This window comes from Oncorhynchus masou, chromosome 6, assembly GCF_036934945.1.
Source record: "Oncorhynchus masou masou isolate Uvic2021 chromosome 6, UVic_Omas_1.1, whole genome shotgun sequence".
NCBI classification, from domain to species: Eukaryota; Metazoa; Chordata; class Actinopteri; order Salmoniformes; family Salmonidae; genus Oncorhynchus; species Oncorhynchus masou.
Window position 1 is genome coordinate 30,602,447 of NC_088217.1, and position 27,004 is coordinate 30,629,450.

The 27,004-nt window shown below is 42.3% G+C and overlaps 1 protein-coding gene across 2 annotated transcripts in view; it reads right to left on the minus strand.

The window, feature by feature from the left end:
• Positions 1-2,074: 2,074 nt before the first annotated feature.
• Positions 2,075-27,004, minus strand: part of LOC135541882 (sodium channel protein type 8 subunit alpha-like) — a 152,867-nt gene continuing 127,937 nt past the window's right edge. The window contains exons 15-28 of one of the 2 annotated variants that reach the window (XM_064968340.1): positions 23,120-23,293; positions 22,550-22,906; positions 21,953-22,114; positions 21,489-21,782; positions 18,171-18,288; positions 17,775-17,929; positions 16,716-16,889; positions 14,417-14,539; positions 9,330-9,614; positions 8,985-9,038; positions 8,659-8,796; positions 8,434-8,538; positions 7,946-8,216; positions 2,075-7,386 (exon numbers count right to left, since the gene is read on the minus strand). In XM_064968340.1, the coding sequence (XP_064824412.1) occupies positions 6,221-7,386; positions 7,946-8,216; positions 8,434-8,538; positions 8,659-8,796; positions 8,985-9,038; positions 9,330-9,614; positions 14,417-14,539; positions 16,716-16,889; positions 17,775-17,929; positions 18,171-18,288; positions 21,489-21,782; positions 21,953-22,114; positions 22,550-22,906; positions 23,120-23,293 (3,576 nt within the window). In that variant the 3' untranslated portion in view covers positions 2,075-6,220. The remainder of the gene's footprint in view (positions 7,387-7,945; positions 8,217-8,433; positions 8,539-8,658; positions 8,797-8,984; positions 9,039-9,329; positions 9,615-14,416; positions 14,540-16,715; positions 16,890-17,774; positions 17,930-18,170; positions 18,289-21,488; positions 21,783-21,952; positions 22,115-22,549; positions 22,907-23,119; positions 23,294-27,004) is intronic. The other variant, XM_064968338.1, reaches the window with a different exon arrangement.

Below are 27,004 nucleotides of genomic sequence, written 5' to 3' on the forward strand. Positions count from 1 at the left end.
TGCATATTGTTTACCAAGTAACTTATGTGAACTGATGTACATGCATATTCTAATCATTTTCTGTACAGTAAGTGTTTTTGTCCTTCGTGATTGAATCCAATTCTGTTCTTTACATGCTTACTGACAAAAGCAACACAAATGTTAAGAATGAAATAAATACACTGCATGCTGTAGTGATGCTGCTATGCAATCAATTACCATACAGTAAAAATCTTTGGACTCCATTTAGTCACATCTGTTATAATTCCATGTTGCACAATCACAAAAAATGAGGAAGGTACAGGGGCATGAAGTAATGGCAAACAGAGCATTTCCCATATGCTGCAAAAACACCTATGTTCTCATTATAGTAGCCAGCCTATGCACTCACTACCTGGTTATATTTTGAGAGAAATACAAAACCAGACTTGTGAATGTTCGAAAGAGCTTGGGCTTGTATCCAATTTCCTTATCAAAATATTCATTCCTTGCGCCATGTTGATCATGTTCAGCTTCCTGTAGGAGAAGTGGTATTTCGATAGCATCCCCTTCATCGACAATCGAGAGAAATAGTAATGGTGTCTTATTGTAGGCACTAACTCTGCCATGGTTCTTTGTACAAAGCCTATGAGGAAGAGGAGAGGCGTTTTTGTATAAACGCCGAAAATAAGGTATGTGGTAAACACAGGTTTAGGAAATCATGTCCTATGAGATCATATTCATCAGCTAATGTCGGTTTTTGTGAATTTAGAAGAATGTATGCAATAAATAACATAAACCACATAAAGGCTTCATAATTCATAAAGGTCAAGTTATCTGACTGCTATTATCTCATGGAACAAAACGTATAAATTCTCCTAAGCGTGTTAAATTCAGACTTTATTCCAAAACTGTATTCTTTCCCAGTTAATTTTTCCCATGGGAATGGCTGAACGAACCAGCGGTAATTTATTTCCGTGTTTTAGGACTACACGCTGGCGAGCTCTATTTAGGCAAATTCCATGTCTGCCATTATTGCATTTCCTAGAAACTGCACGTCGGTGCATATGTTCCGTCTACAGTCGGCTGCTTTCAGTGTACCACTCCAACGCGCCCAATGGCTCCGCATTCCAAAACTATTCCCGTTAATATGTCATGCGTTGCCTGGAAACCCGACGTTGAAATGCATAACACTACATCCGGCAGGAATTAACATTTTGAATCAAGAAAGGTTCTTCTCACACCCTCTATAAGCCAAAATGTTGAATAAAATATTATGTTTACCGGTTTTTTGTCTGTGTGCTTGGTCCTTTTGGCGGTAGGAATGTGAGAATATATCCACAGGAAAGTATAATTACATAAACTTTTCAAAGCGCTAGTTGTGGGGAAGGAGAGAAAGATAAGGAGCAGGGCACGGTGCCACTTTAAACTAGAATATCATATGAGTCTATTACAAAATGTCTGTTTGTGTGTATGATTTAGGAGTCTACAATTGTGCATTCACATATGAGTTTAGATATGCCCAGGTATTTTTTTTACATTGAAATACATGGCATTCATTTTTCACATTAATAAATCCCAGCATCTCTCCGTCTTCCTACAGTTCATGTATTTTTTCCTCTCTTACTTCCTTCCCCATCCCCTTGTGTGCAGTAGGTTGTGGGACAGGGAGGGAGGGAGGTCTACAGTACACTACAGTATTGAGAGCAGGCTGCTGCTGACTCAGCCCAGGCCACCGCATTCATCTATCTGCACTGCAGCACAGTTTTTACCCTCTGTCTTTCCTTCCCTCTCTCATTCAGTGGGCCACTTTATACACACACACATCTCAGTTCACACCACTGCACCACACAGCACACCACACTATGCTGTGCTACTTGAGGTATTATCCTTTTAATAAAGATATGGCCAGTTACTGGTTAGATGCTTGCAGACAAGATCCACCACTGACCTTGCTGTGATTTCAGATGACTAGTCTTTCTGTTTATTACTGTAAATCTACACTGAACTTTGTTTAAAGTCTGTGATGAAAACCAAATGAGAAACTTTTTCCTCATGTATATACATAAATTGTAGTTAATCATTTTCTAGAAAAAAAAGACACCACTATGAAGCATAACTGGAAGGCTGCTTTATTGTTTGGAAATTGATTCGTGCTCAAATGAAGACAATCTTTCACTGATTCTCACTTAGTCCCAAGTGGTTGTGCAACACTGTCCTCTCTCTGACTGTATTAGTGGCAAGAGATAACAATGACACTCAAAAAGCTTTAAGAAAATATTTTTGGCAACACAAAAACCCCAACAAATAACAGGTCTCAGTCATGCTACAAAATAAAGGCTACATAAATAATTTCATAAATCCACACCAGAATTGAACCCAAGTGTAAAACAGAAGGCAAGCTCTCTCACCAGCTAAATGATCAGTGAACAGAATACAGAGAGAGCACTTGCAATAGATTACTATAAGATGTTAGTTCTGTTGATCTCGTCTAGGTGATGTTTTCTCTCCATTGTGATTCACTAAACCATTGGGTTTGGATATATCATGTTTACTGATGTATTGTAAAGTCTAAAAAGGCAGCTGAAAGGCACATGCCATTAAGAGATATTGCACCAAGAAACAAATAGAAATAACAAAAGCAATAAACCTTGAAATTATCAGATGCATTGTTTAGAAAATAACAATAAATCCAAACTGCACTGGTGTGTTTAGGGGGAACCTGTTTAGGGGGAACCTGGAGGAAGGTCAGCGCTAAAACAAGTAAAAAGCTGTCACACAAGGCGACCTGAGGCTCAGGATACCGGGGCATAATGACCGGCCAGCGCCGGCTTGTCTCAGGGTGGAGAGTGTGTGTGTGTACCGTATGTATGTGTTTGTGTGTTTATATTCAGCGGGAAGAGGTGGGAGAAGTTGTGGGCAAGACATCTTCAGACATGTACAAAAGGGTGTGCTGGTAGTGCAATCCTCTCACCAACGCAGGCTACACAATCCTCAGCAAGCAGCCATTGTACGCTGTTCCCCAGTACATAGTGATCCTGGGCAGGCCAGAGTTCTGTTCATTCACTGAACATATTGCACACAAAAAAGAAATGGGAGTTATTACAGTCGGGTGCACTGCATTCTCCCCAGTACAAGGAGCGGAAGGGAGAGTTGAGGACATATATTAGAATATATATATTATATATTCTCTGTGTGTGTGTGTGTGTGTGTGTGTGTGTATAGCTCTATATATGTATTGATTTTTATTTATATCGTTTTTTCTTTTTAATATAGATTTTTATTTACTCCCTTTTTTAATGTGAAAAGTGACTCCAAAAATCTACTCCACCAAACAAATGTGTCAGAGTCTAACAAGTGTGACAAGGGGTGTCAGCTGGAAGCCATTCTATTTACGGTTATTCATATTAGATTAATAGCAGTAGTTTAAGTATTTCTGTATTTACAAAAAACTACGCATGCATGCACGCATAAAATAAAATGATATATTACATTATTTATAGTCTCTTAAAAAGTTCATTCTTAACTTCAGCAATTTGTGCCGTTTACAACACAGCCTGAACTGTACATAATTTTTTCTAATTTTGTTTTTCAAATTGATTTAAGGTTTTTACATTTTTCTGTTTATACATTTATACATGTATATCCTTGATGGGGATGGAGAAAAATGGACAGCAGTTGCTTTTATGCTTATCATTCAGAGTTTTATTTGGTTCAACTTAACACCCACACTGATTTTGGAGATCTCATGCAGCAACTAGACCATAGAACTTGAGAAGGGGATCGGGGATTTATTCATAAACAGGAAGGTAGTGACATCACTGCACAACAGGAAGTGCAAAAGCTTGGGGGTCTTCTTAACGTGTTACGGCTCACAGTACCTTTACAATGCATCAAGTGCTCTGTTCATTATTTGGTATTTGTTACGAGATATACTTGCTAGGTAAGTGGAGTAGAATGGCTGATGAGAGGTTTGGAGCACATTTTTCTTAAATTTCGGATTATGGGGCTTGCTCTCTCGTGCTCACATACCTGTTTTGCCTCTCATAGAATTTAGTGTTCTGCTCAAAGTAACATATCCATTTTCCCTTTCATGACATCTCCTCACATTGTTTCCTAAGTACCAATGACTGATATTTGGGTGAGCAGTATTATTTTTATTGTTGTATTTTATTCAGACCTAACCTAAATCCATAGCTACACAACCACTAATATAATTTACTATTGATACAAACGCTGCCCTTACAAGCGAGCGAAATGTTGCTTTTTCACTGAGATGCTTCTAGCCCTATATTTCTAAATGTCTTTTACAGGAAGCTCTAAAGTGGCCCCTGATAGACTGGTTGCCCTAGCTATTGCCAGCCGAGACCATTGTCGAATAGGGTAGCATAACATCACACAAAATCATAGGAAAAAGTGTTTCATAAATACTCTCATCACATTAACTTGCATTTAGTTGCAGAGCTCATTATAATACATCTGTAATATCTCCTGAGATAAAGGGGTGAACTCTTCAAGCATTGCGTACAGTTCTAGGATCTCTGTCTAACAATGACAGCAAAAAACAGAATAGGCAGCAGGGGGTACTGTTCACCCACTCCCATTCCAAGGACAAGGGGTGACGATGAGCAACAAGGCTTCTCCACATACACCAATTTCTGTTTTTCTCTAATCTCCTAGCACAAGATTAACTCTCTCAACCACATTAAAGAAATGGCTGAAAATACATGTTAAAATGATACAGACTAGATAACCATAACAACATGTACAAATGAATCAGCACATGATAAGGAAATAAAACAGCAGTTATTGGAAACAGAAATACAATATTCTTTCTACACTTAAACCTTGTAGAACAGTCTAAATTGCCCTTAGAGGAAAAAACAGAAATGGAAACCACCTTGCTACATCAATTTCCTGCACACTTAGACACTCCCACAATGCCCTCATCCAACACAAAAACAAAGGCAGATGGCATGGTCGATTAGGTATGTGATATTGCTGCATTCAAATTATATATAAGCTTTTAAAGATTTAAAACGATCCACCAAATCCACTCAATAATACATACACACAGACATCCATTCCCTTCTCTTCTGCATCCCATAGCAGCAATAACATTTTGTATTTCTCCTCATACAATCCACAATGTTGGTATTCATTCCACACAAAGTTTCTCATCATAATACTAATGATTTACTTCTAACGTTGAATTTTTGACAGTGGACAACCTCAAACCTATGGTCGAGCCACTGTTGTGGTCTGAGTATTAGTGTCTTGTGGACTATGATTATTCATGCAAGATTTCTGATCAAAACATGCCATCATGCAAGTCATTTCTATGCATTGAACAAGCACAATTATTTATGTATTTGTTTGGAAATATGACTGAGTAAATGTAAGCCCTTGGCCCAAGATGACTCCCTAATCAACAGCCCCTTAACAAATTGGTGTGAAAGCCCATGTAGTAAAAGCCTTTTGATGTGGGTATAACAAAGATAGAAGGTGAGGAAGAGTTATGTGACATGGGAAAATTGTTGATTCTTGTTGTTTTTTTAAACCTTTTTTTGCCGCTCAAATGATGTGGAGATACTATATTCAGCATTAACAACCCAAATGGAAAACCCTTACTTTAGGCTACTATGGGGTTTTGTCTTTCTCTCCTCAGCTGTTCTTCTGTTTGTTCATATAGACTGATAATGTACATAAATGTGCTCCATGAATGACTAAATTCAATGATACAGAGTCCCTTCTGACTCCTTTTCGAAGGTGATTCCTCAAGTCGAGCAGTATTTCCATGTTTTTCCTGCATAACTCTGTATTTCCATGGGAATCCATTGCTGGCGGGAATCCCACACATTAGATCCCTTATCAGCGTTTCTCATTCATTCCTCTTAGTGAAAAGTTCTGTTCCTTATGTGTAGTCCACCAGTCAGGGAACTGCCCATTTCTTTCATATTTTGTCTGTTTTTCATTCCATGTTGTTAAGATCAGTAGTCTAGATGCAACAATGTCACACAGTACGCTGATTATGTTTGGTTTAAATCAAGTTCAAGTCTCTTTAAGCTGTAAGAGACGGAGCTGCTTCACTCTGCATCAATAGTATGAAGTCTTTAAACAAAATTATTAATATTATTATTTTTCTTTCTTGCAAATGAAATAATCTGTACATCTGTGTGGGTTAGATGGTTTCCTCTCGCTTTGCTTGAAGTTACATTATTATAATTATTATTGTTATTACTGTTATTATTATTCCAATATTCTAACACTTAGATTCCCTGACGGATTTTTGGTTTCTGCCCTTCTCCTTCCTCCCTGCCTTTCCTTCATTCTCATCCTGTTTTTCCTTGTCAGGTTTGGTTACACTGTCATAGGAGGGGAGAGAGGCAGTGGAGGGCGTGCCCTCCTTCTTTTCCTTTTCCGGATTCGTCCCACCATTCTTTACATTATTGTTATTGGCCGGTCTGCGCTTGCATTTGAAGCCACGTCTAGCCAGGTAGTTTCGATAGGCCTGCTGGATGATTTTGGCCGACACGTCCTCCTGCTTGCGCCTCAGAGTAGTGGTAATGGGCTCATAAGACACTTTGGACGGGTTCGCCGCAATAAAGCGCTGTTCCATTTGATCCCTCAGCATGTCCAGCTCTCCGGTATCGCCTAGTACCCGCTTGGTGAATGCAAACAGAATGTCGAGGCAGTGGATCCGGTCCCCGCTCACCATGGGCAAGTCCATGGAGATCAGCTCTATAGTGTTGGGCTTTGGAACACGGAGCGGGTGCTCTAGGTAGTCTGCAAAGTCACCAAGCTTGCCATAGGTGATGAACTGCGAGGCGTCTGGGTCGAACTTCTCCCATATTTCGTAGAAGGTCGTGAAGTCGTCTTCGCTGAGCGGGTCGGCACTCTCTTCAGTTGCAACGCCGAAGTTCTCAAGGATAATGGCAATGTACATGTTGACCACAATTAGGAAGGAGACGATAATGTACATGACGAAGAAGAAAATCCCTACCGAGGGGTTGCCGCAGTCGCCTGTATTCGGTGCACCTGGGTTCTCCAGTTGTGGGTCACAGTCTGGGGGGTAGTTGAGGATGGGTAACAACAAACCGTCCCAGCCGGCAGACGTAGTGATCATAAACAGGCAGATCATGCTGTTGCCAAATGTCTCAAAGTTGTACATGTCGTCGATTCCTGCCCCATGCTTGACATAGCCAAAGTTAGACATGCCAAAAATAGAGAAGATGAACATAACCAGGAAGAGTAACAACCCGATGTTGAACAGAGCAGGAAGGGACATCATCAGGGCAAACAGTAGAGTCCGAATGCCCTTGGCCCCTTTGATCAGACGCAGGATTCTGCCGATTCGAGCCAGTCGGATCACCCTGAAGAGGGTTGGAGAGACAAAGTACTTCTCAATGATGTCTGCGAGGAACATGCCTGGATAGAGAAGCAGACAGAAGAGGATAGGGAGAAATGTATTATTGCTGGTATGTTCTGCAACCCTTTTAGCATGTTTCCTTAAATCCATAACACTGTCATATAGACATTTTTAAATAATACAAACTGTCCTGTGACTGTTGGGCCACTAGGGGGAGGTGTTAACATATGATCTCACTTTCCCAAGCCTTAAATTTCATAATTATGTGATATTTCTACACAGATTATTTTTGAAAGAAAACATAGCAATTCTAGTAATTGAAACAACAACTCAAGTTCTAGGACTCAAATACCAGGCAAGTTCTAGGACTCAAATACCAGGCAAGTTCTAGGACTCAAATACCAGGCAAGTTCTAGGACTCAAATACCAGGCAAGTTCTAGGACTCAAATACCAGGCAAGTTCTAGGACTCAAATACCAGGCAAGTTCTAGGACTCAAATGCCAGGCAAGTTCTAGGACTCAAATACCAGGCAAGTTCTAGGACTCAAATACCAGGCAAGTTCTAGGACTCAATAGGCAAACTGCATGTAGGAGGAAAGGGATGAAATCACTACTGACCAACAATTGAGAGAATGACCACGACCACGTCAAAGATGTTCCACCCAATGGTGAAGTAGTAGTGGCGAAGGGCAAAGAGCTTTAACACAAACTCGGTAGTAAAGGCAACGATGAAGACGAAGTTGACCCAGTAGAGAATGGTGTCAGTATCTTCTGACTGATCGTCCGTCTCCACCATCATGGTCACCATGTTGAGGCAGATCAACATCATAATAGATATATCAAACACCTGCTGCGTTACGAAGTCAAATACCAGGCCCTGAAAGTTATTCTGAGAGAAAAGAGAAAACATTATGGAGGAAAGATAAAGAGAGTTAGTAGATTTAACAAATCAAAGCAAGGCACATTTTGTTAGGGTACATTCTGGAAGGTCTGTTGGTTATTAAAGTTAAGTTTGACATGTATTTTGAATGTTACCTTAATTAGAACTCCTAATACCCCTCCCCAAAGCAGCCCTTGGGCTAAAGAAACCATAGGAAGAGACTCACCAGTGGTCTCGGAATAGGTTTTTGTGGTTTTTTTGAGCCAAGTTTTTTCATGGCAGTGTGGTATTTTTTCTGCTCTTCTGTCATGAATATATCCTGACCTCCAAAGTAAAGGGAGACAAGAAAACATCTGGTTACAACCTTGTTGAGCCAAAGAATGTGGGAACCTCTTCTTAACCTAGTTTTATCTTATCAACAGGTCCATGGAATAAGGAAAATAGGTCTTATCTTTTTCTTTTGCTGGTTAAAGTTGTCAATGATGACACCAATGAAGAGATTGAGGGTAAAGAAAGAGCCAAAGATGATGAAGGCAACAAAGTAGATATACATGTAGATGTTGTCTTCATAGATCGGCTGGTCCTCCACCTACAGAGAGCAGGAAAAAGACATTCAAGCTCCAAATTGTCCCTCATTACATTGCAAGTTGTGGGTTCAAAAGCCCTTTTCGCTACAAGTTAGTATTGGTAGGTTCTTCTGGAACATGTTACATCTGTTCACACAATACCAACCAACAAACAAAAGGGAGACAAATCTCATGCATGTGACAGGCCTACCTTCCGAGAATCAATGGCCGCATACATTATGTCCATCCAGCCTTTAAACGTGGCCTGTGAGAGAGGGGATATATAAAGTCATGTGAGAAAACAGGCAAAAGAAACATGAGGAAGAAGAATGAAGGTAAAGCAGAAAGAGAGGAAAATTAGAATGAGGTGTTGAAGAGGAAGGAGGAAAATTACAAGATGAAAGAGAGAGGTACAGTAAGAAGCCATTGATTGAAAAAAATATGAGAATTGAATCCTGTAGTCTAAGTACTGCTCAATGTCCAACTTTGACCTCCACAGTGGGAGGGCCAAATGAGTTAAAAGTCAAAACATTGATAGGAAACACCTTGAACTCACCACTTGTAGAAGTGCCAGGTATCCTGCAGCCACATTGTCAAAGTTAATCTTGACATTCTTCCACCTGACCTCACTGTAATTTGCGTTGATTAGTGCAAAGCACTCAGTCTTGTTGTTGACGACGTCGGGTTTAAAGTTTTCCTCTGAGGTCTCGTTGAAGCAGTAGTAATACTTCCCTGCAAACAGGTTGACCCCCATGATACTGAAGATGAGCCAGAAGATGAGGCACACCAGCAGCACGTTCATGATGGAGGGGATGGCTCCAACCAAGGCATTCACCACCACCTACACACGTAACCAAGGAAACAGGAGCAGCATGAGATACAACTCACACATATATATAAACATAAACCCACTCCCTCTCAGGGATAAAGGTCATATACCTTATGTGATTTGCACATCAGTTTGGTTTATCTTGACTACTACTTCTATGTTGCTATTACTCTATCATATACAACTGACGTCACCAATGAGGTATACTGGTGTTAAAATGGGGCGGCAGGCAGCCTGTGTTTAGAGCGTTGGACCAGTAACCGAAAGGTTGCTGATTTGAATACCCGAGTTGTCAAGGTGAAAAATCTGTCGATGCGCCCTTGAGCAAGGCTCTAATTTGTGCCAGAAGTCGCTGTACTATGGGTGACCCTGTAAAACAACACATTTCACTGCATCTATCTTGTGTAAGTGACAATAAAAAAAATGGGTGAAGCACAGTGAATACTTTGAGGTCCCAGTTTTGGTGTACCTATTTGACCATGAATTATGTGCCTATTTAAGATTACTCTGATGTTTTCTGTATGATGTACCCAATGACGAATGAAAACTTGCTATATCCTCATTGTGGTTTTACAGAAGTGTTTAATACGTCATACTTATACACTTTTGTAATATTTATGAAATGCATATTGTTATATTTGGTAGCACTTATTTGTTTTTCCTTTGCCTCCAACCCCTTTCGATGTGTAGAACGGATGTGGGAGGGGCCAGGTCTACATAAGGGTGCACATTTTTTTTTAAATCACAAAAGATCGGATGAAGGCCGTGAGGCCGATACATAAGCTTATTAAATATCAGTGATACTACCAAGACCAGTGTGCGGCTTCCTTTTTCCTTCATCTTGTTCAACTGTTGCCATGCACCTGCAAATCAGATTGCTCAGATGTGCAAGTGCCTTTTGAATTTTGGTGTACCTATTTGAAACCTTTAATGAGTACACTCTTGAAAGTAAAGATGCCTGGATAGGTTGTGGCGGTGTCAGCAGCAGCACACAGTGCGATGCTCTGACGATGTACATTGGATGTTTTAATGCAGGACACCCAGCAGCTCTCAGACAGACATCTAAGCTGAGCCTGGCATGCACAGTCATACAGGCACATGTACAGAGTCATGTTCCCACCTTGTCAAGACAATCAGAACTGAGATGAGTGGACTGAGTTTCCCTCAGAATGTGTTGTGGTTATGGCAAAAGACCTCAACTAAACACACACTTAGTTACCGCACTGCAAGCGATACCAGATCGTCAAGTCTAGGCCCAAGAGGCTCCTAAGTAGCTTCTACCCCCAAGCCAAAAGACTCCTGAACAGCTAATCAAATGGCTACCCAGAATATTTGCATTGAACCCCCCCCCCCCCAATTACCCCAACACCAGTGCCCCTGCACATTGACTCTGTACCGGTACCTGCTGTATATAGCCCTGCTATTGTTATTTACTGCTGCTCTTTAATCATGTGTTATTCTTATCTCTTACTTTCTTTTAGGTATTTTCTTAAAACTGCATTGTTGGTTAAGGGCTTGTAAGTAAGCATTTCACTGCAAGGTGAGTGTGACAAATACAATTTGATTAGATGAGTACACTAGGGAGCTAACATCACTAAATGGACTTCATAATGATGTGAAGATGTACCTGGTTCCCTCTTCATAACTATGCCTACTACTGTCAGTGGTTGTTATCTGTTATTGTCAACTGCTGTTGTCAAGAAGGGAAACATGGCTCTCTGGCATACAGTATGTGCATTGCTTGTATGTAAATATTTCAGGCATTATCAGTCAAATAATAGCACAATGATCCTGTATTATGGAGGTTGAGGGCTCTATTCAAACTGTATCGCTGAAGCGTTACAGATTGCAAGACAGATCATTGAAAGGTATTTTCTGAGTAAGCTGACATACTGTGAATGCAGTCTCCTCTAACACAGGAACATTGCCTTTAAAGTTCAAATCACGCTGTAACACGGGTTCAGCGATACAGATATAATAAATATATTTTGCAACACAATGCTACAGCCAGATGAAGTCCAGACAGAAACAGTAATTCTGATGCTTGATATACAGTACTTCACCAAACTCTGATGACATGACATAACTAGGGATGTGGGGAGAACAGTAGACAGATCTGAATTGTACATATTGGAGGTTGTGTAGGAATTACAAGTTGGAAAAGGACACAAGACCAACATTTTCAAGAATAACAACCAGTGGTAAAATTCTTCACAGGAAATTGACTGATGATACTACCTGAAACTTAAAACCAATAAGAGACTATGGTAAATTAAACTGTGAGAAATGCTACTATGCGTCTCACTTGGTGTAGGCGTCACGTGCCAATGCTTCAACAAATAAGCCCTGTCCAATGGCTCAGCAAACATGTTCTGTTTTCTATAATGATGTTTACTGGAAACTGGTACCAGCAAACATGACCACATTGGCACGATGTGGGCCCTATGCAGGCTAAGCTATTGGCCCCCTGTACTGCCCAAACTGAGCCAATGTGCTTTTGCTCATCGGCTCCACATTGGCCCCAGGCCAGGTATCTATTCAAATATAACTTATTTACTTAAAGATGCACTATGCGGAAATCGTGCCGCCATTTCGTGGTTGCTAAAATTCTATTAGTTAGCCTAACTTCAGTTTATGTGACAAAACAAGCAGTTATTGTACCATCTAAACCGCTGTGAACTATATTTTCCATAACCAAAAATATTGTATATTCAGCTGATGTACAAAACCGAAAGTTCAGAACAGAAAGCATAAAAATAGCACACATAGAACATATCGAACTCTTCTTAGACTTGCTTTCAACGGGAATTAAAGATCCATAACTCACATTTCTCAGTAAATTTGGTCGGGTCGCCTAAAAAGTTACAATTTGTAGCTTTAAATAAATTGTATAATATTCCAATCTTAAAGGTATTTAGCAAATGTGTTACATTTTAGACAACCAAGTTGTTACTATCATACATATATGTTTTACAAGAGAAACTGTTAAGTTCCTTATATGCCACATGCACTTATTTAAGTTCTTGGAAACACTTCTTCATTGGCAGTCGACAAGTCAATACTTTTTTGGGGCATCACACAATGCAATTCTTAAACTGGAATGACACTCAGTAATGGTTGCACAAAAATAACTGTGTGCACACCACACCCACAAATATTTGAATGAGCCCCCGCCTCTATGTTATGAAGAAGCTGGTGTGGGCTCGACTGTGCTGGGCTTGGTGTGGGCTGGCCTGTGCAGGGCTTGGTGTGGGCTGGCCTGTGCTGGGCTTGGTGTGGGCTGGCCTGTGCTGGGCTTGGTGTGGGCTGTCCTGTGCTGGGCTTGGTGTGGGCTGGCCTGTGCTGGGCTTGGTGTGGGCTGGCCTGTGCTGGGCTTGGTGTGGGCTAGACTGTGCTGGGCTTGGTGTGGGCTAGACTGTGCTGGGCTTGGTGTGGGCTAGACTGTGCTGGCCTGTGCTGGGCTTGGTGTGGGCTAGACTGTGCTGGGCTTGGTGTGGGCTGGCCTGTGCTGGGCTTGGTGTGGGCTAGACTGTGCTGGGCTTGGTGTGGGCTGGCCCGTGCTGGGCTTGGTGTGGGCTGGCCCGTGCTGGGCTTGGTGTGGGCTGGCCCGTGCTGGGCTTGGTGTGGGCTGGCCCGTGCTGGGCTTGGTGTGGGCTGGCCCGTGCTGGGCTTGGTGTGGGCTGGCCCGTGCTGGGCTTGGTGTGGGCTGGACTGTGTTGGGCTGGTGATGGCTAGCCCATTTCGGCAAAGATGGTTCAGTATGAAGATGCCCAGAAACAGCTTCTCCAATAGAAATCCCCTAGCTAAACTCATGCACAGAAACAGTTTGACACATGCGCCAAATTGCGCATGTGCAGGCCATCAAATCAAAGTCACTCCTTCGAAATAAAGTTATTTTTGACCAACATTTAAATGTGTCATTTTTTCACTTCTACAAGGATGTTCAGCTACTTTAAAAGTTTTTTAGAAATTATTTTTTTTTAAATGAACAATTAAGGATGAAATTTTCACTTCTCTCATTGACATCCCAAACCCCGGTCTGGTCTGTCGAGCCTGTGTCGAGAAGCGTTCCCAGAAGTATTGGCCTGTTTGGCCTCTGGGTTAGAAAACTCTGTGATTTAGGGCTGGTGAGTGATTTGTGTGTGCCAGCCTTTGTTGGGCTGGTGATGGCTAGCCCGGTTTGGGCTGGTGTGGGATAGCCCATGCCCAACTAGCCCACTGAATACCCACATGGGGCCAAGTTTGTTGGGGTGATTCTTGTAAGTCATGTGTGACATTGGAATGTTTGAGTGAGACTTGTGAAAAAGTAGATAAAGGAACATGGTACAGGAAGGATCTCTTGCTTGAAAGCTCTCGATAGTAGAAGTAAAGGCTCTAAAATAAGTACAATACATGGGCAGTTTCAGTTAAAAATGACATTCATTCATATGGGATGAGTAACTTCATTCTCCAGTCTTCTTTCAAAAGTTCCACATCTATTCTCTGGTTTGACATTACAATTAACCTGGAATTGCTTTCAAATGCATACTTTATCCATACTTGAGATAATCATTGCTTTCATATCAGCTGCATCATGACTTTCTGAAATGATCTTTTCATGCAAATAGTGTATCATAGATGAGCATGTGTAGTATTTTGCATGCATTTTCCTTTTGTACAGAATTGTGTTAAATTTCATATTTTTATTTCTTAATATGCCCCATATGGCTTTTGTAACATTATTTTGGCTTTCTAGTTCCTTATAGCATGCATGGGTTCTGTAACTAATGAATGGACATGCAGATGGATCAGCTGCCTGGTGTTTTAGATCTTACCCTCATCCCTTCAAAGCGAGACAGGGCCCTAAGGGGCCTCAAGGCCCTCAATGTCCGTAGTGATTTAACGGGCCCTAGATCGGAGTAGCCCATCGCATTAGCTATAAGAGTGATTATAGACACCTATACACAGAGAGAGAGAGGAAGAGAGAGGGTCCAAACAGTTAGAATTGGTAACAGAGACAGATGGACCAATTTGCTGGAGAAAATGAATAACACATATAGATATTTATACATATATATGCATGTTTATATATGTATGCATATGTACCAATATGTACACAAACTGTATATAAAGAGAGTAAAGTTTAGCAGCGGTTAAATCTTCTGCAGAGTTCAAGGAATAATAGGTGGCCCAATTTTTTTCTGGATATTTAGAGAGGCAGGGGAAGCTTGAAAAAAAGGCTTTACAGTGTACCTTGTTAGAAACATGTGGTTGACAGAAAAAGAGGGGAGAAATAAGGGAAGAGAGAAAAAGAGGTAGCCAAATCAAACAGGGGACATTTGATTGGAGATATTAAATATTAACTCAAATTGACACAGTATACGCACACTATTCACACAACTCACAAAGTACCAGTTGAGTATAAGAATGGAGAATGGGAGCCAGGAAGGTGAGGGCAGTTGTGGGGACGAATAGGAGAGAGGACAACCTGTGAAAGGGAGAGTCCCGAGACAAAACCACAAGAACCTTACCCTGGCCTCTCAACCACCAGCCCCCAAGCCTTTTCGACTGCAGTTCAACATTCCTTTTAATTTAAAGAGATACACTGTTACAGGTACCTGCGAGAGAAGGTACAGGTTGAATGTGCACATGTCTGAGCCATCTCATACTCACATTTCATTCTATTCTAGAACAAAACTTGTACTCATGAGGGAGCCATAGCCTACATATGGAGACCCACGGGACCCAAGATGTAGAGTAGTTACAGGACAGAGAGGAGCAAGGAGCCAGAGAGGCAAAGAGACCACGGGACACCACACCTGTTAGAAAACTTGAGCTCACTTCCCCTCTGTCTCTCATGGCCATGATAATGTGATACTGGCAGGTGAAGGGGGGGAGGGGGGGGCGGACTGTTGGATGGCCTTTGAGAAATGGAACAGTTTCATTTGAAAGGATTTGCAAAAATCATGTCAAGCAGCTAGTGTGGCATTGTGATGTGTGAAATGTAAACATTAAAAATGTTGTTTTTTTTTGGGGGGGGGGGGGGACTGTCCCCGTCACACGTCCTGCCTGTCACCACTCATTCCACCCCTGTATATGTGTATATGCCCCCATAGGGGAGAGTCAGACAAAGGGGTATGTTGAGCCACCCTTGTTTCTAGGAAACCATACACAAAATTTATAATTTGACCAAATATTTAAGCAGAGGTCATCATTCATGGAGTCAGTGAAGGAAGAAAAGTGGTAAGCAAGTTAGGTCCAAAAAACAGATTTTCAACAAGTCAAATGAATGTATTGTGTTAGAGGTTTCATGATGCTTGTATCTAAACCAAAGTAATACTTTTAAGATTGTTCTATACATCAGTTGGGGACTCTTTAAGTTAGCATGAAAGTGCATCCTTGTAGCTGTGTGGGCTAATATAGTCAAAATGTTTGCCTTGAAGCAAGTTGAGCCAATGGCCATGGGGTAAGTTGAGAAAATTTAAATGTTTTCTTCCCAGGTGTAATGCAAGGCGTTGTCGCTGGGATATGACGTAACAACAGGGCCTGGCCTGTTAAGTGTTTTTTTTAATGGTTTGTTAGGTGTTAAGCCAGTGTTAAAAGATGCTTAAATGGATTATAAAAACAAAAAAGCGATTATGATTGTGTTGAATTGTGTTTGGGAAATAAAGAGACACGGTTTTAAAAAGTAGGTGGCTTAACTTACACCACTCTCATGTGCAGGGTTCTGCTATGCCGGCTAAATGGTCTATGTCAATAGGCAATGATTCAATGTCCTGTTCATAACCTAGAATCTGCGATCAGTGCTCAATGGCCACACTGCAGCATCATTTGAGATATTCAAGTCCTTTATTATCAAAGTCGTCTCAGATCAGGAACAAATAGTAATCTAGTTACAGCTACAATGTGCTTGAAGGGAAACAGCATCCAACATGGGAGGAGGACACTAAAGCTCGTCATCTCTCACAGAGAGAGAGAAGAGCAAGAGACAACAGATAGCCAGAGAAGAAGAACATGAAGAAGACAAAGCAAGAGAGATAAAAAAAAATATTGAAAGAGAGACCAGCACAAAAGAAGTGGGGGAAAATCCTAAGAGGGGGCAGGAAATAACAGTCTGTTGGAGAAGTTACTTACATCCACAATGAAGAAGTCCAGCCAACACCAGGCGTTGGTGAAGTACTTGACCCAACCATAGGCCACCCATTTGAGCACCATCTCCAGGATGAAGATATAGGTGAACACGCTGTCGGCGTACTCCAGGATAATCTTGATGGTCTTCCTCTTATTTATGTACACATCCTCAAAGGCCTGCGGGAGGGAACAGAACACCAGCATGTTAACACTGACGTGACTGGACGTCTTGTTTTAGGATTATGCCTCTGAGTTTTTCCTGACCATCTAAAAAACTCCTGACCCTTTCTATGGTTATTAATTAATGAATAATTATTAATATTTCTAAGGTGTTTTAGCTGGTTTTGACGTTTGCTTTTCCTGTTGAAATATGAATTATCCTAAAATGACAGTGTTAAAGGTGCAATGGGGAGCATGAGCAAATATCATCCAAAAAAAGAATTACATTATATAAAAAAGCCACAGTATTTTTTCTCTACAGCAATGTTACTTACTTATTGCGTCTATAATGTCTTGTGATTCAACTGTGCTAAAGTTGATACTGCCCTACGTTCATGGCAAATTTTGTGAATGTGAATTTAGAATTCTCTCTGATACAACAATGTATTGAATCCTCTCAGAATGTGTGGTGTTTACATAGAGCCCACAGCAGTGAAAGGAGGTAGGCTACTGTATGTGATGGAACAGGCTCTCTGTACTGTAGGGTTAATAGTCCCCTCAGACCCACTATCCTATATCCCTCTGTCCATTCCTGAACACGTAAGTATTCTGAATCACCATTTGGCTACAGTCTCCCAGAAAGCTGCAACCTAAGCTGGATTCCTTAAGTTAAAAGGCTGGTGTATTACAGCACTATATTGCCCATTAGCAACAGTCGCAGTATAAAGGAAAAGTAATGATCTCGCTAAGACTTACACTTCGCAAGAAGGGGGAATAAAATATTTCTTGATTTAATTATTACATTTCAGTACATTCTGTCAGAACTGATATGGTTTCTGTAAGACAGTACGTAATGGTGTGGTATGAGGTGAACTGTGTGTGTGTGTGTGTGTGTCTGCATACCAACGCCCCGCTACTGAGCAGGATCATGAAGATGATGACGGTCTCAAACCAGTTGTGCTCCACGATCAGGTAGCTTGTCTTCCTCAGGAACCACCAGTGCTTCCCCCAGCCATGGTCGATGGGCAAGTACAAAAACGTATACTTGGCAACACATTCTGGAAGAGGGCACACACACACACACAGTTACTGATACAGATGAATAAGTTTAGGGCATGTACACTTAATTGACTACACACGCACACAAAATGCCCTCATTATGACATACAGACTGGAGATGAGGACAGACACTCACAGACCCACACTTGGCATGGCTTAAATTGATATCAGTTAGCATAAATTAAATGCTAAGTGCTATTGTGGCCAGACTGAAGACTGTGTCTGTAAGTTCTTAGTTACCATCTGTCCAGCAGGCGTCTGGGTCCAGGAACTCCTCCACAACCTCCACCACCACCACCTCCTCCACGTCAAGCTTGATGTCTATGGTGCTGCCCTCCGAAGAGCTGGTGTCATCAAGCTGAGACAGACAACAGGAGAGATATAGGAGAGGAGGAACCTCAAATTAAATTCCTAACATCACTGAACATTCGGTGGTTTTATGAGCTAGTATGTACAAAGATACTGCATAGTGGTACCCACTGACTACAATAGCATCCACTAGTCACCCGCTCACCCTTTCGGTGGATACAGTAGATCATAAGCATCATGATTTAAAGGCCACATAACCAAACCAGGAAAAACTCTGTCTTGCAGTTGTAGGTTAGATGTTAAATGTTGTCTGCATGTTTAACACATTCTCTTGCATTCCAACCATGGAGTTGAGGGTAACCTTGCCTATTTGCCCCGGCATTAGTATTATTAGCAATATTAACTAACTAGCTAGTCATTCATCTCGGCTGCTGATTGATTACATTAATAGGGCTGGTCACTGATAAATATGCATTTGCAGATTTGACAGTGATGCATGATTTGTTGCTCTTTATGCAATTAGACAGCATTAGATCCAGTGGTAAAAACATTTACTTGACGCACAGGACATAAACATGTGACACTCAAGAGGGGAATTGATATGATAAACATGTTAGTTAAAGGGAGGTGGGGGAAGGATTGCCTTAACATATGTGCCTGGGCTTTTAAATTCATGTCTAATTCATTGTAATGATGCTGGACTGTTGTGTCTGTGAGTTACAAACAACCACTATTACCAAAGCATTATTTGATCTGATTACAGAGAAATGGTTATGGAGAGGATTCAACATATAGGCCTAAAATGTAAATGTATTGAGGCTGATCTCGACCAGCTTAGGTAGAAACATTTAAACAGACATACAGTATATGCCTGGTCTAGCCAACCTAATAAATCATCTCACAGCTGAACGATAACTTAAGGTGAACCAGGACACACAAGCATTCACGCACATACGCACACCCACAGAGCCAATCCAATTCACTGAAGAATGACGCTGCACTTTAGAATCCTGAATCTTCAGCAGGACTGTGCTCCTCTCTCTCACACACTCTCTCTCTCTCTCCCCCTTCTCTCTCTAACACAAACAGCCAGACAGATCCCTGATTGGCTGACAGGGGCTCTGTGTCCATCCAAGCATTGCAGGGCTGGGCTGTCACTGGCTTAGCTGCAAGACAGCCTGCCGTGTGGTTGGTGGAGACAGGGAGCGAAGCAGACTAGGGATCTGGTACAGGTATTGAAGCTGCTGCATGCCTTCCCCCTGCAAACCAGGTCAAGGTGACCCAAGCATCAGAGCTCCCCAACATATCCACATACTGTACAAGTGAGGAGGACCTTTCCCACACGTTCACAGACACAAAGCTGTGTTCATCTGTCTGACTGTCAGTCTGCAGAGTCAGTGGTACTGCCATGTCTAAACAAATGTTCTGAAACGTCAGGTCATCCGACGGTCTCATGTGTTCACCCCTTTGTGTTCACCGCTCTGTGTTCACTGCTCAGTCCAGTGTTGATGAGTGGATAAAAAGACACGCATTACATATATATACACACACACACACACACACACACACACACACACACTAAGCCATTACATCATCTACTACAGTACATTGACTGCAATCCCAAGAACCTCGGCATGTATTTGGCTACTCTGCAAAGCATCATGCTACATTTATAACTAGAAAAGGTACATTTCCTAAAGAAATTTTGAGCGATTGCATCAGCTATTTAACAGTAGTGGTCTTACTGAAGCAAGCACATTAATTAAAAGGAATATGCTGGATAGCAATAGTGGTTAGTATAGGGAGCAAGCATACTAATGACCTTGAGGCATGAGGTTTTGCTATAACAAATAAATATTTGCTGGGATTCATTGCTTTTCTGAAGTTTAACTTTTTCTAGGAAGATGCGCAAGTGAAAGTAAGCACTTTGTTGACACACTTAGCTAAATCCTATTTAGTCACAAAGTCAGTCTTTCTCATCATTGGCATATTGTAGCTTGTATTAGCTAACATAAACGTAGCTATACATTACCGTCAAAGTCAGTCATAGAAATAGAATTCCTAGAATGGACATCCCTATTCAAGTCAATGGGTCAGTGATGGTAGACCGACGGCCATTTTGAGTGTGCCCATGGTCAAAAAATAAAGCTGGAAGTACAGCATTCAATTTGTGCTTTATTCACAGTCAAAACAATTGACATTACAAAGCCACATCATCATTTGAATGAACATTCCATGTTAACGTAGCAATTCAGCATACCATGTCAGCCATATTGAGTGTACCCATGAGGGGGAAGTCAAAATGCCATGGCCCAGGGGGCTATTCCACGTCTAGGAATACTATTTCTATGATCACAGTCTCATCATTGGCTTATTGTAGCTTGCATTTGCTAACAAAACATATACATTACCTCCTTCTGCTCATCAGGAGAATTGGTGGCGGATAAAGGCAAACACATTAGCCACGGTTCAACTTGTGAAAGACTGCGATTACTAAAGTAGCTGTATCTTTTGAATGGTATAAGCTATTACTGTTCTGATTTCTGATATGAGTTACAGATTTGTTTGCATTTGTTTCAGTAGCTAGCTATCTAGGTTTGAAAAATATATTCTGTTGGTTTAGCTATGAAACATGTTAAGTTAGGTGAGGTTTAGCTAAATCAAAGAGGGTCTATACAGAAAGAAGCCTTTCTAACGGCCATTCCAATACAAACCCCTGATCACGCTAGCTAGCAGTGTTATGGCCACCAAGCTAGCTACGAAGAAACACCTGATCACCTCAATTAACGAGCTGCACCTGTGCAGTATAGCACTCCTTGAAATAAAGTTGTTTTTAAGAAATATGAATGTGTGTCAGTTTGTCACTTTTGCAGTTATGTGGTGATGACATATTCAGCTACTCGAAGCTAGCTAATTTATTTACATTCTGTGAAAACCTAGTAACTTCTAAGAAGTCAGAAGTATGAGCAATCTTAGAGGAGTGGATGCTAACACATCACTCCAATTCACAGAGAATGATGAAACCACTTTATTTGATAAAGTCACAACTTCTCCTAAATCTCCAACAGAACTTCGTCAAAGCTTCCACCCAACCAAGCACCCAAAACACCCCTCCCCCTTTCCCGATGAATCACCTTCCTCACCCACCCACCTCCCCCATATATAACCCTATGCCCCCACCCAAAAGTATATGTTTCTAGATTTTAATAACATACAAAGAATATATCACCCCCATCACTCCATACTTACGTCTTTGCTGTTCTCCGCGTCTGACTCGCTGCTGAAGTCCTCAGTGTTGAGGTTATCGAAGTCTGACTCCCCGACCGCAATAGGAACGCACACGGTTAGGTTGGGATTGTGGATGAAGGACATGTGGTCCTCGTCGATCATGTACTTGCCCACGCTGCTGCCGATGCCGCTGGTAGTGCCGTTGATGTAGTCCAACTCACGGTTGATGTCTATGCCCTTCTGGTTTGCAATGCAGTTAAGCTTCTCGTCAAACTCATCAAGAGGCTTCTGTTCGTCCTCTGCTTCTTCCTCCTCCTCGCAATCAGAAATATATTTAAAAATCAGTCAGGACAAAACTACTGGCATTCAACTACATTGGGACAGGGGTTTGTCTTGGTGTAAAAACAACCCAGAAACAATTCAACAATGACATAAGAGTGATGCCATACATAACAGAACATAGATGACATGACATCACAGCGTACCTTCTTCATAACCTCGGCTACAAAGACCTTGGCCCAGGCAATCCCCGTCTTTATTCGACCGACAGCTATTTGCAAATTGTTCTGTTCTCCGTCATCGTCCGAGGGTGCCAGGTTGTCTGCGCTGAACGAGCTCAGCAACAAGGCAAGGAACAGGTTCAACACCTGGGGAGGGCCGTGCATATACAGAAGGTCTAAGCAGATGTGTCACTAACCGTAACTTTCTGACATCAGGCTTAACCAGACCAAAATGCTAAGGCTCAAACCATATTTATTGGATGAGTTACATGTGGATGCAGAAACGCTACTTAGTTCAAATTTGCTAAGTAAAGAGAGGCCTGATCTTAAAAAAGTAGGGTATGCAAGAAACTGCTACTCAAATATGGATAATTTCAAGGAAAAGGCTATGAGGACAACTGACGCCCAAACCAATATTTAATTTCAGAATTGTATACAAAATTAGGTTAGGGTCAGGGTTAAGGGTTTGCTTAATTAAGTTTAGGGTTAAGGTAAGGGTCAATTTTATTTTTTTGCTTGTCGGTTTAACTGTCAACTGTGTCATTAGAGTCTCTCCCATATTTCAATGGTTGTTTTTCTTACCACCAAGTTGCCTATGACCATGACCATCAAGAAGACGATCATGCACATGTTCTGGCCGGCCACCTCCATGCAGTCCCACATGGACTCGATCCACTCCCCACACAGAACTCGAAACACCATGAGAAATGAGTGAAAGAAGTCGTTCATGTGCCAACGAGGAAGCTTACAGCTTATAGCGATCTTACAAACACAGTCCTTGTAGTTCTTTCCAAACAGTTGCATGCCAACCACGGCGAAGATGAAGACGATAAGGGCCAGCACCAAGGTCAAGTTTCCCAGGGCTCCCACAGAAGAGTGAATGATTTTGATCAGCATGTTGAGTGTGGGCCACGACTTGGCCAGCTTGAACACTCTCAGCTAGACAAGAGACAGAGGGGGAGGGGAGACAGAATTGAATGAGCGGGGGGTTACATTTCAATAAATGTTGATCATATTCTATGAGTATTTGGGAAATAGTCATGTCAAGCTAACTCTGCTGCAGAGTGAACCCTTTCCCCCACCTGCTGTGAATCAGGGCCATAGGGTTATCAATACGGTCCCTCATTCCAATCCACACCTTTTCTTACTCACCAATCGGAATGACCTGAGCACAGACAGACCCTCAATGTCAGCCAATACCAGCTCGACTAAACTGAGGGTCACAATGAAGCTGTCAAAACAATTCCAGCCCTCCTGGAAGTAGTAGTATGGATCCATGGCAGCCAGCTTGGCAAACATCTCACCAGCAAAGATACCAGTGAAAACCTGTGAGTGCAAAGAGAGAAAAAGGTTAACAGTCTGATCCTAGGGTCAAGCTGCCAGTGTAGGACACAAGGTTGGGGTCAACCCCACTTCAATTCAGGAGATTCATTGAAATTCAATTCAAGGATCGAAGGTTCAATTTACACTAAAGGGGTTGCCATGAATTTGACAGGAACTTACAGGCAGCTAGTGGCAAGTAAGTACAGTAACCAATGACACAGCATTATTCTGTAAAAAAAAAAAAAAGTAAAATGTTATTGTAAATGTAATCAATTAAATTGATGAGAGATTGGGGTTCGTATTTTACTGAATTTTACTGTAATAGCATGCACTGTAAAAAGCCAATTTAACCAATGGCTGAATCAGCGTTATTATGCGAGTTGAGTAGACTTTAAAATGACGAGGATTTGAGCTTATGTGTAAGAATCAAATCAATGTTTATTGGTGGCATACACAGATTAGCAGGTGTTATAGCAGGTGCAGAGAAATTGTTATGTTACTAGCTCCTAAAAATTGAGTAAAACGTCAAACAATTCAAATGTAAGAAAAAAAAGGCAAAAAAGAGAAGAACTCAAGTACGTCGGGACGAATCTGATTAACAACCCAAATAGCACTGTAGCAGTAATCATTGAGTATAACGTCTCACAGGGTAGGCAGCATCATGTTGTGGGGGTGCTTTGATTCAGGAGGGACTGGTGCACTTCACAAAATAGATGGCATCATGAGGAAAGAAAATGATGTGGATATATTGAAGCAACAACTCAAGACATCAGTCAGGAAGTTAAAGCTTGGTCGCAAATGGGTCTTCCATTTGGACAATGACCCCAAGCATACTTCCACAGTTGTGGCAAAATCGCTTAAGTACAACAAAGTCAAGGTATTGGAGTGGCCATCACAAAGACCTGACCTCAATCCCATAGAAAATGTGTGGGCAGAACTGAAAAGGCATGTGCGAGCAAGGAGGCCTTCAAACCTGACTCAGTTACACCAGCTCTGTCAGGAGAAATGGGCCAAAATTCACCCAACTTATTCTGGGAAGCTTGTGGAAGGCTACCCGAAACGTTTGACCCAAGATAAACAATTTAAAGGCAATGCTACCAAATACGAATTGAGTGTATGTAATCTTCTGACCACTGGGGATGTTATGAAAGAAATAAAAGCAGAAATTAATCATTCTCTCTACTATTATTCTGACATTTCACATTCTTAAAATAAAGTGGTGATCCTAACTGACCTAAAACAGGGAATTTTCTTTACTAGGATTAAATGTCAGGAATTGTGAAAAACTGAGTTTAAATATATTTGGCTAAGGTGTATGTAAACTTCCGACTTCAACTGTATGTATAGGGCTGCAGGTAGCCTAGCTGTTAAAGTGCATTGGCCTAGTAACTGATGTACATTGATGGTTGATTAATCTTATGTTACACAAACATAAATAACATACCCTTTTCTAAGCTAATCAAATTTGTTGCACCTGTTACAGATATGGCTGTTTCAATTTATATGATTTTGGTAGTCTCAATAATCCAACCTCCCCTACACTGGCAGTCATTCTCAATGGTTGCAGATGATTAAAAGCTTGCTTCTCTTCATTAATGACATGCATGTGTACTGAAGATTTTCTGGGGTTGTGTTTCTCTCTCTACCCTCTTTTCTCACTATCTTTTTCTTTGGACCAGGAGACAGCAACAGTAACAGTGGTGTGACCACGGTTGGCGCTGCCTCCTTGGTCCAGCGGACTAAGCCGGTACCAGAAGGACTGGAGGAGAAGAGTAACAGTGGCTTGACCATGGTCCGACCTGACTCAACAGAACGACCTGGACCAGCTTCCCATAGAGCAGACAACGGACTGCAGGCCTTGATTTGAGTAGAACGCTGCTGAGGCGAGCCGTACTCCCTCTACACTTGGCCTGCAGTCCTACTCCCCTGCCTTTTTCTCCATCTGCTCTCCTCAGGCCACCACCGACCAAACCAGGACCAGCCGACCACCAACCACCCAGAGTAGTTCACCAGAAAGAGAGACCAGACCAGAGAACACCACCACATCCAGGGAGCGGAGCAAGGAACTCCTTAAAGATACCAACCTACGCCTGGAGCAAGCAAACCACAGGTGAGCCTCCATTGACCTCCAGGTCAGAGCCTTTATGGTGTTTGCTCACTGAGGTTGTCCTTCCTCCGCCTGCAGGAATGTAGCAGACTCAGGACCAGACAACACCAAGACCAGAACCCGTCTCCTCCCACCCCCAAATGAAGATGACCAGAATGAACCCAAGAGCGATGCATTGCTACATTGCGGTAAGGCTGACACTAAAACCGAGGAAGGAGGCTGCCTAGGATGGAGCCGCCAATCGCCAGGGAGCAGCAGGAACAGCAACAACAACCGCCAGACCAGACCCACCTGGAATTCAGAAGGGCAGTTCTCCAGAGAGGTGTGGGCTTTGTGCAATCTGACCTAAACTGCCTGGCAAAGCCCCCAGGGCCACAAGAAGCCATTGTGTGTTAGTAAAAAATAAAAATAAAAAAAAGTTTACAGTAATTCCACTTTCAGACACAGAATCAAAAGTTAGTCACAGTCCAATTCCATAACGAAAGCATCCAAGAGTACGACATAGAAGTTGGGTTACACCACTTCGCCACCCTCAAGTCACCGGCTAGGAGGGTCCTAGACAAAGACAACGTCTGGACTGGGGCCATTGGTTCAGTTAAGACCGGAGTGGGCGGAGTCCAAAACCTCCCCTGTACCATCAAATTGGGGAACAACAGGGGCTCAGTCCACAGCACAGCCATAATCTGAAGAAACTGTAAAGGGGATCATCCCATCTCAGACTGTACTTCCACATGACCCTGTAACCTCTGCGGGAAAGAGGGACACTCCTTTAGAACCTTCCCCAATTCATACGCCGGCAGGGAAAAGGCCATCACCACCAACAACAACCCCCCATCACCAAGCAATAACGACGAAGACCCATATTCAGACAACCCCACAGACGTCCCAGAAATAGCCCTCATCCCACCACCCAGTCCGTTCAGGGGGCCGCGAGGCAGTCAGTGGGGAGGCAGGCCAAGAACCATGGACAGCCAAGTGCCAGCCAACAACACCAACGACCCGCTGGAGGCTCTCATCAAACTCTGCAATGACATGACCAACCCCGGGTCTCCCCAATAACCAATTATCATGACTCTGACAATACCCTCAGAACAGAAAGACATACTTCAGACAGCTGTTCATGGTTGACTCCCCACTAGGGAATCCATCGATAAACGTCACAAGGTATGTACAGGGAACTGTCCCCACTCAGACTGAAAACACCTTCCAAATGTTTGTGAGTGCTACGTGGCCAGAAAGTCTGGGCCCTCTTTGTTCCCTCTGCCCTCCAGCCTTGGTGCCTTATTACTCCTCCCCCAGCACCAGCCCAGGCTGATGGATATACTCTCCACCCCTCCTTCCCCCTCTACACCTATCCCTCTCACAGAACCGGAACCAGATCAGAACCGCGAACCAGTCACCACCACACCAGATGAGGTGCAGAGGAGGGACCAAAGATCAAGAGCGAGCAGGCCACAGAGGAGTGCCATCACTGATCTCCGGGTCTTGGGCCTTCATGTGTGTCTGCTTGCTCCCCAGGTTGTCCTTCCTCCCCGCTGCCGATCCAACCAGTCCCAGTTCCAGACCCAGCAACAGCGTCATATTTTCCAATATTTTCTTAAAATCTG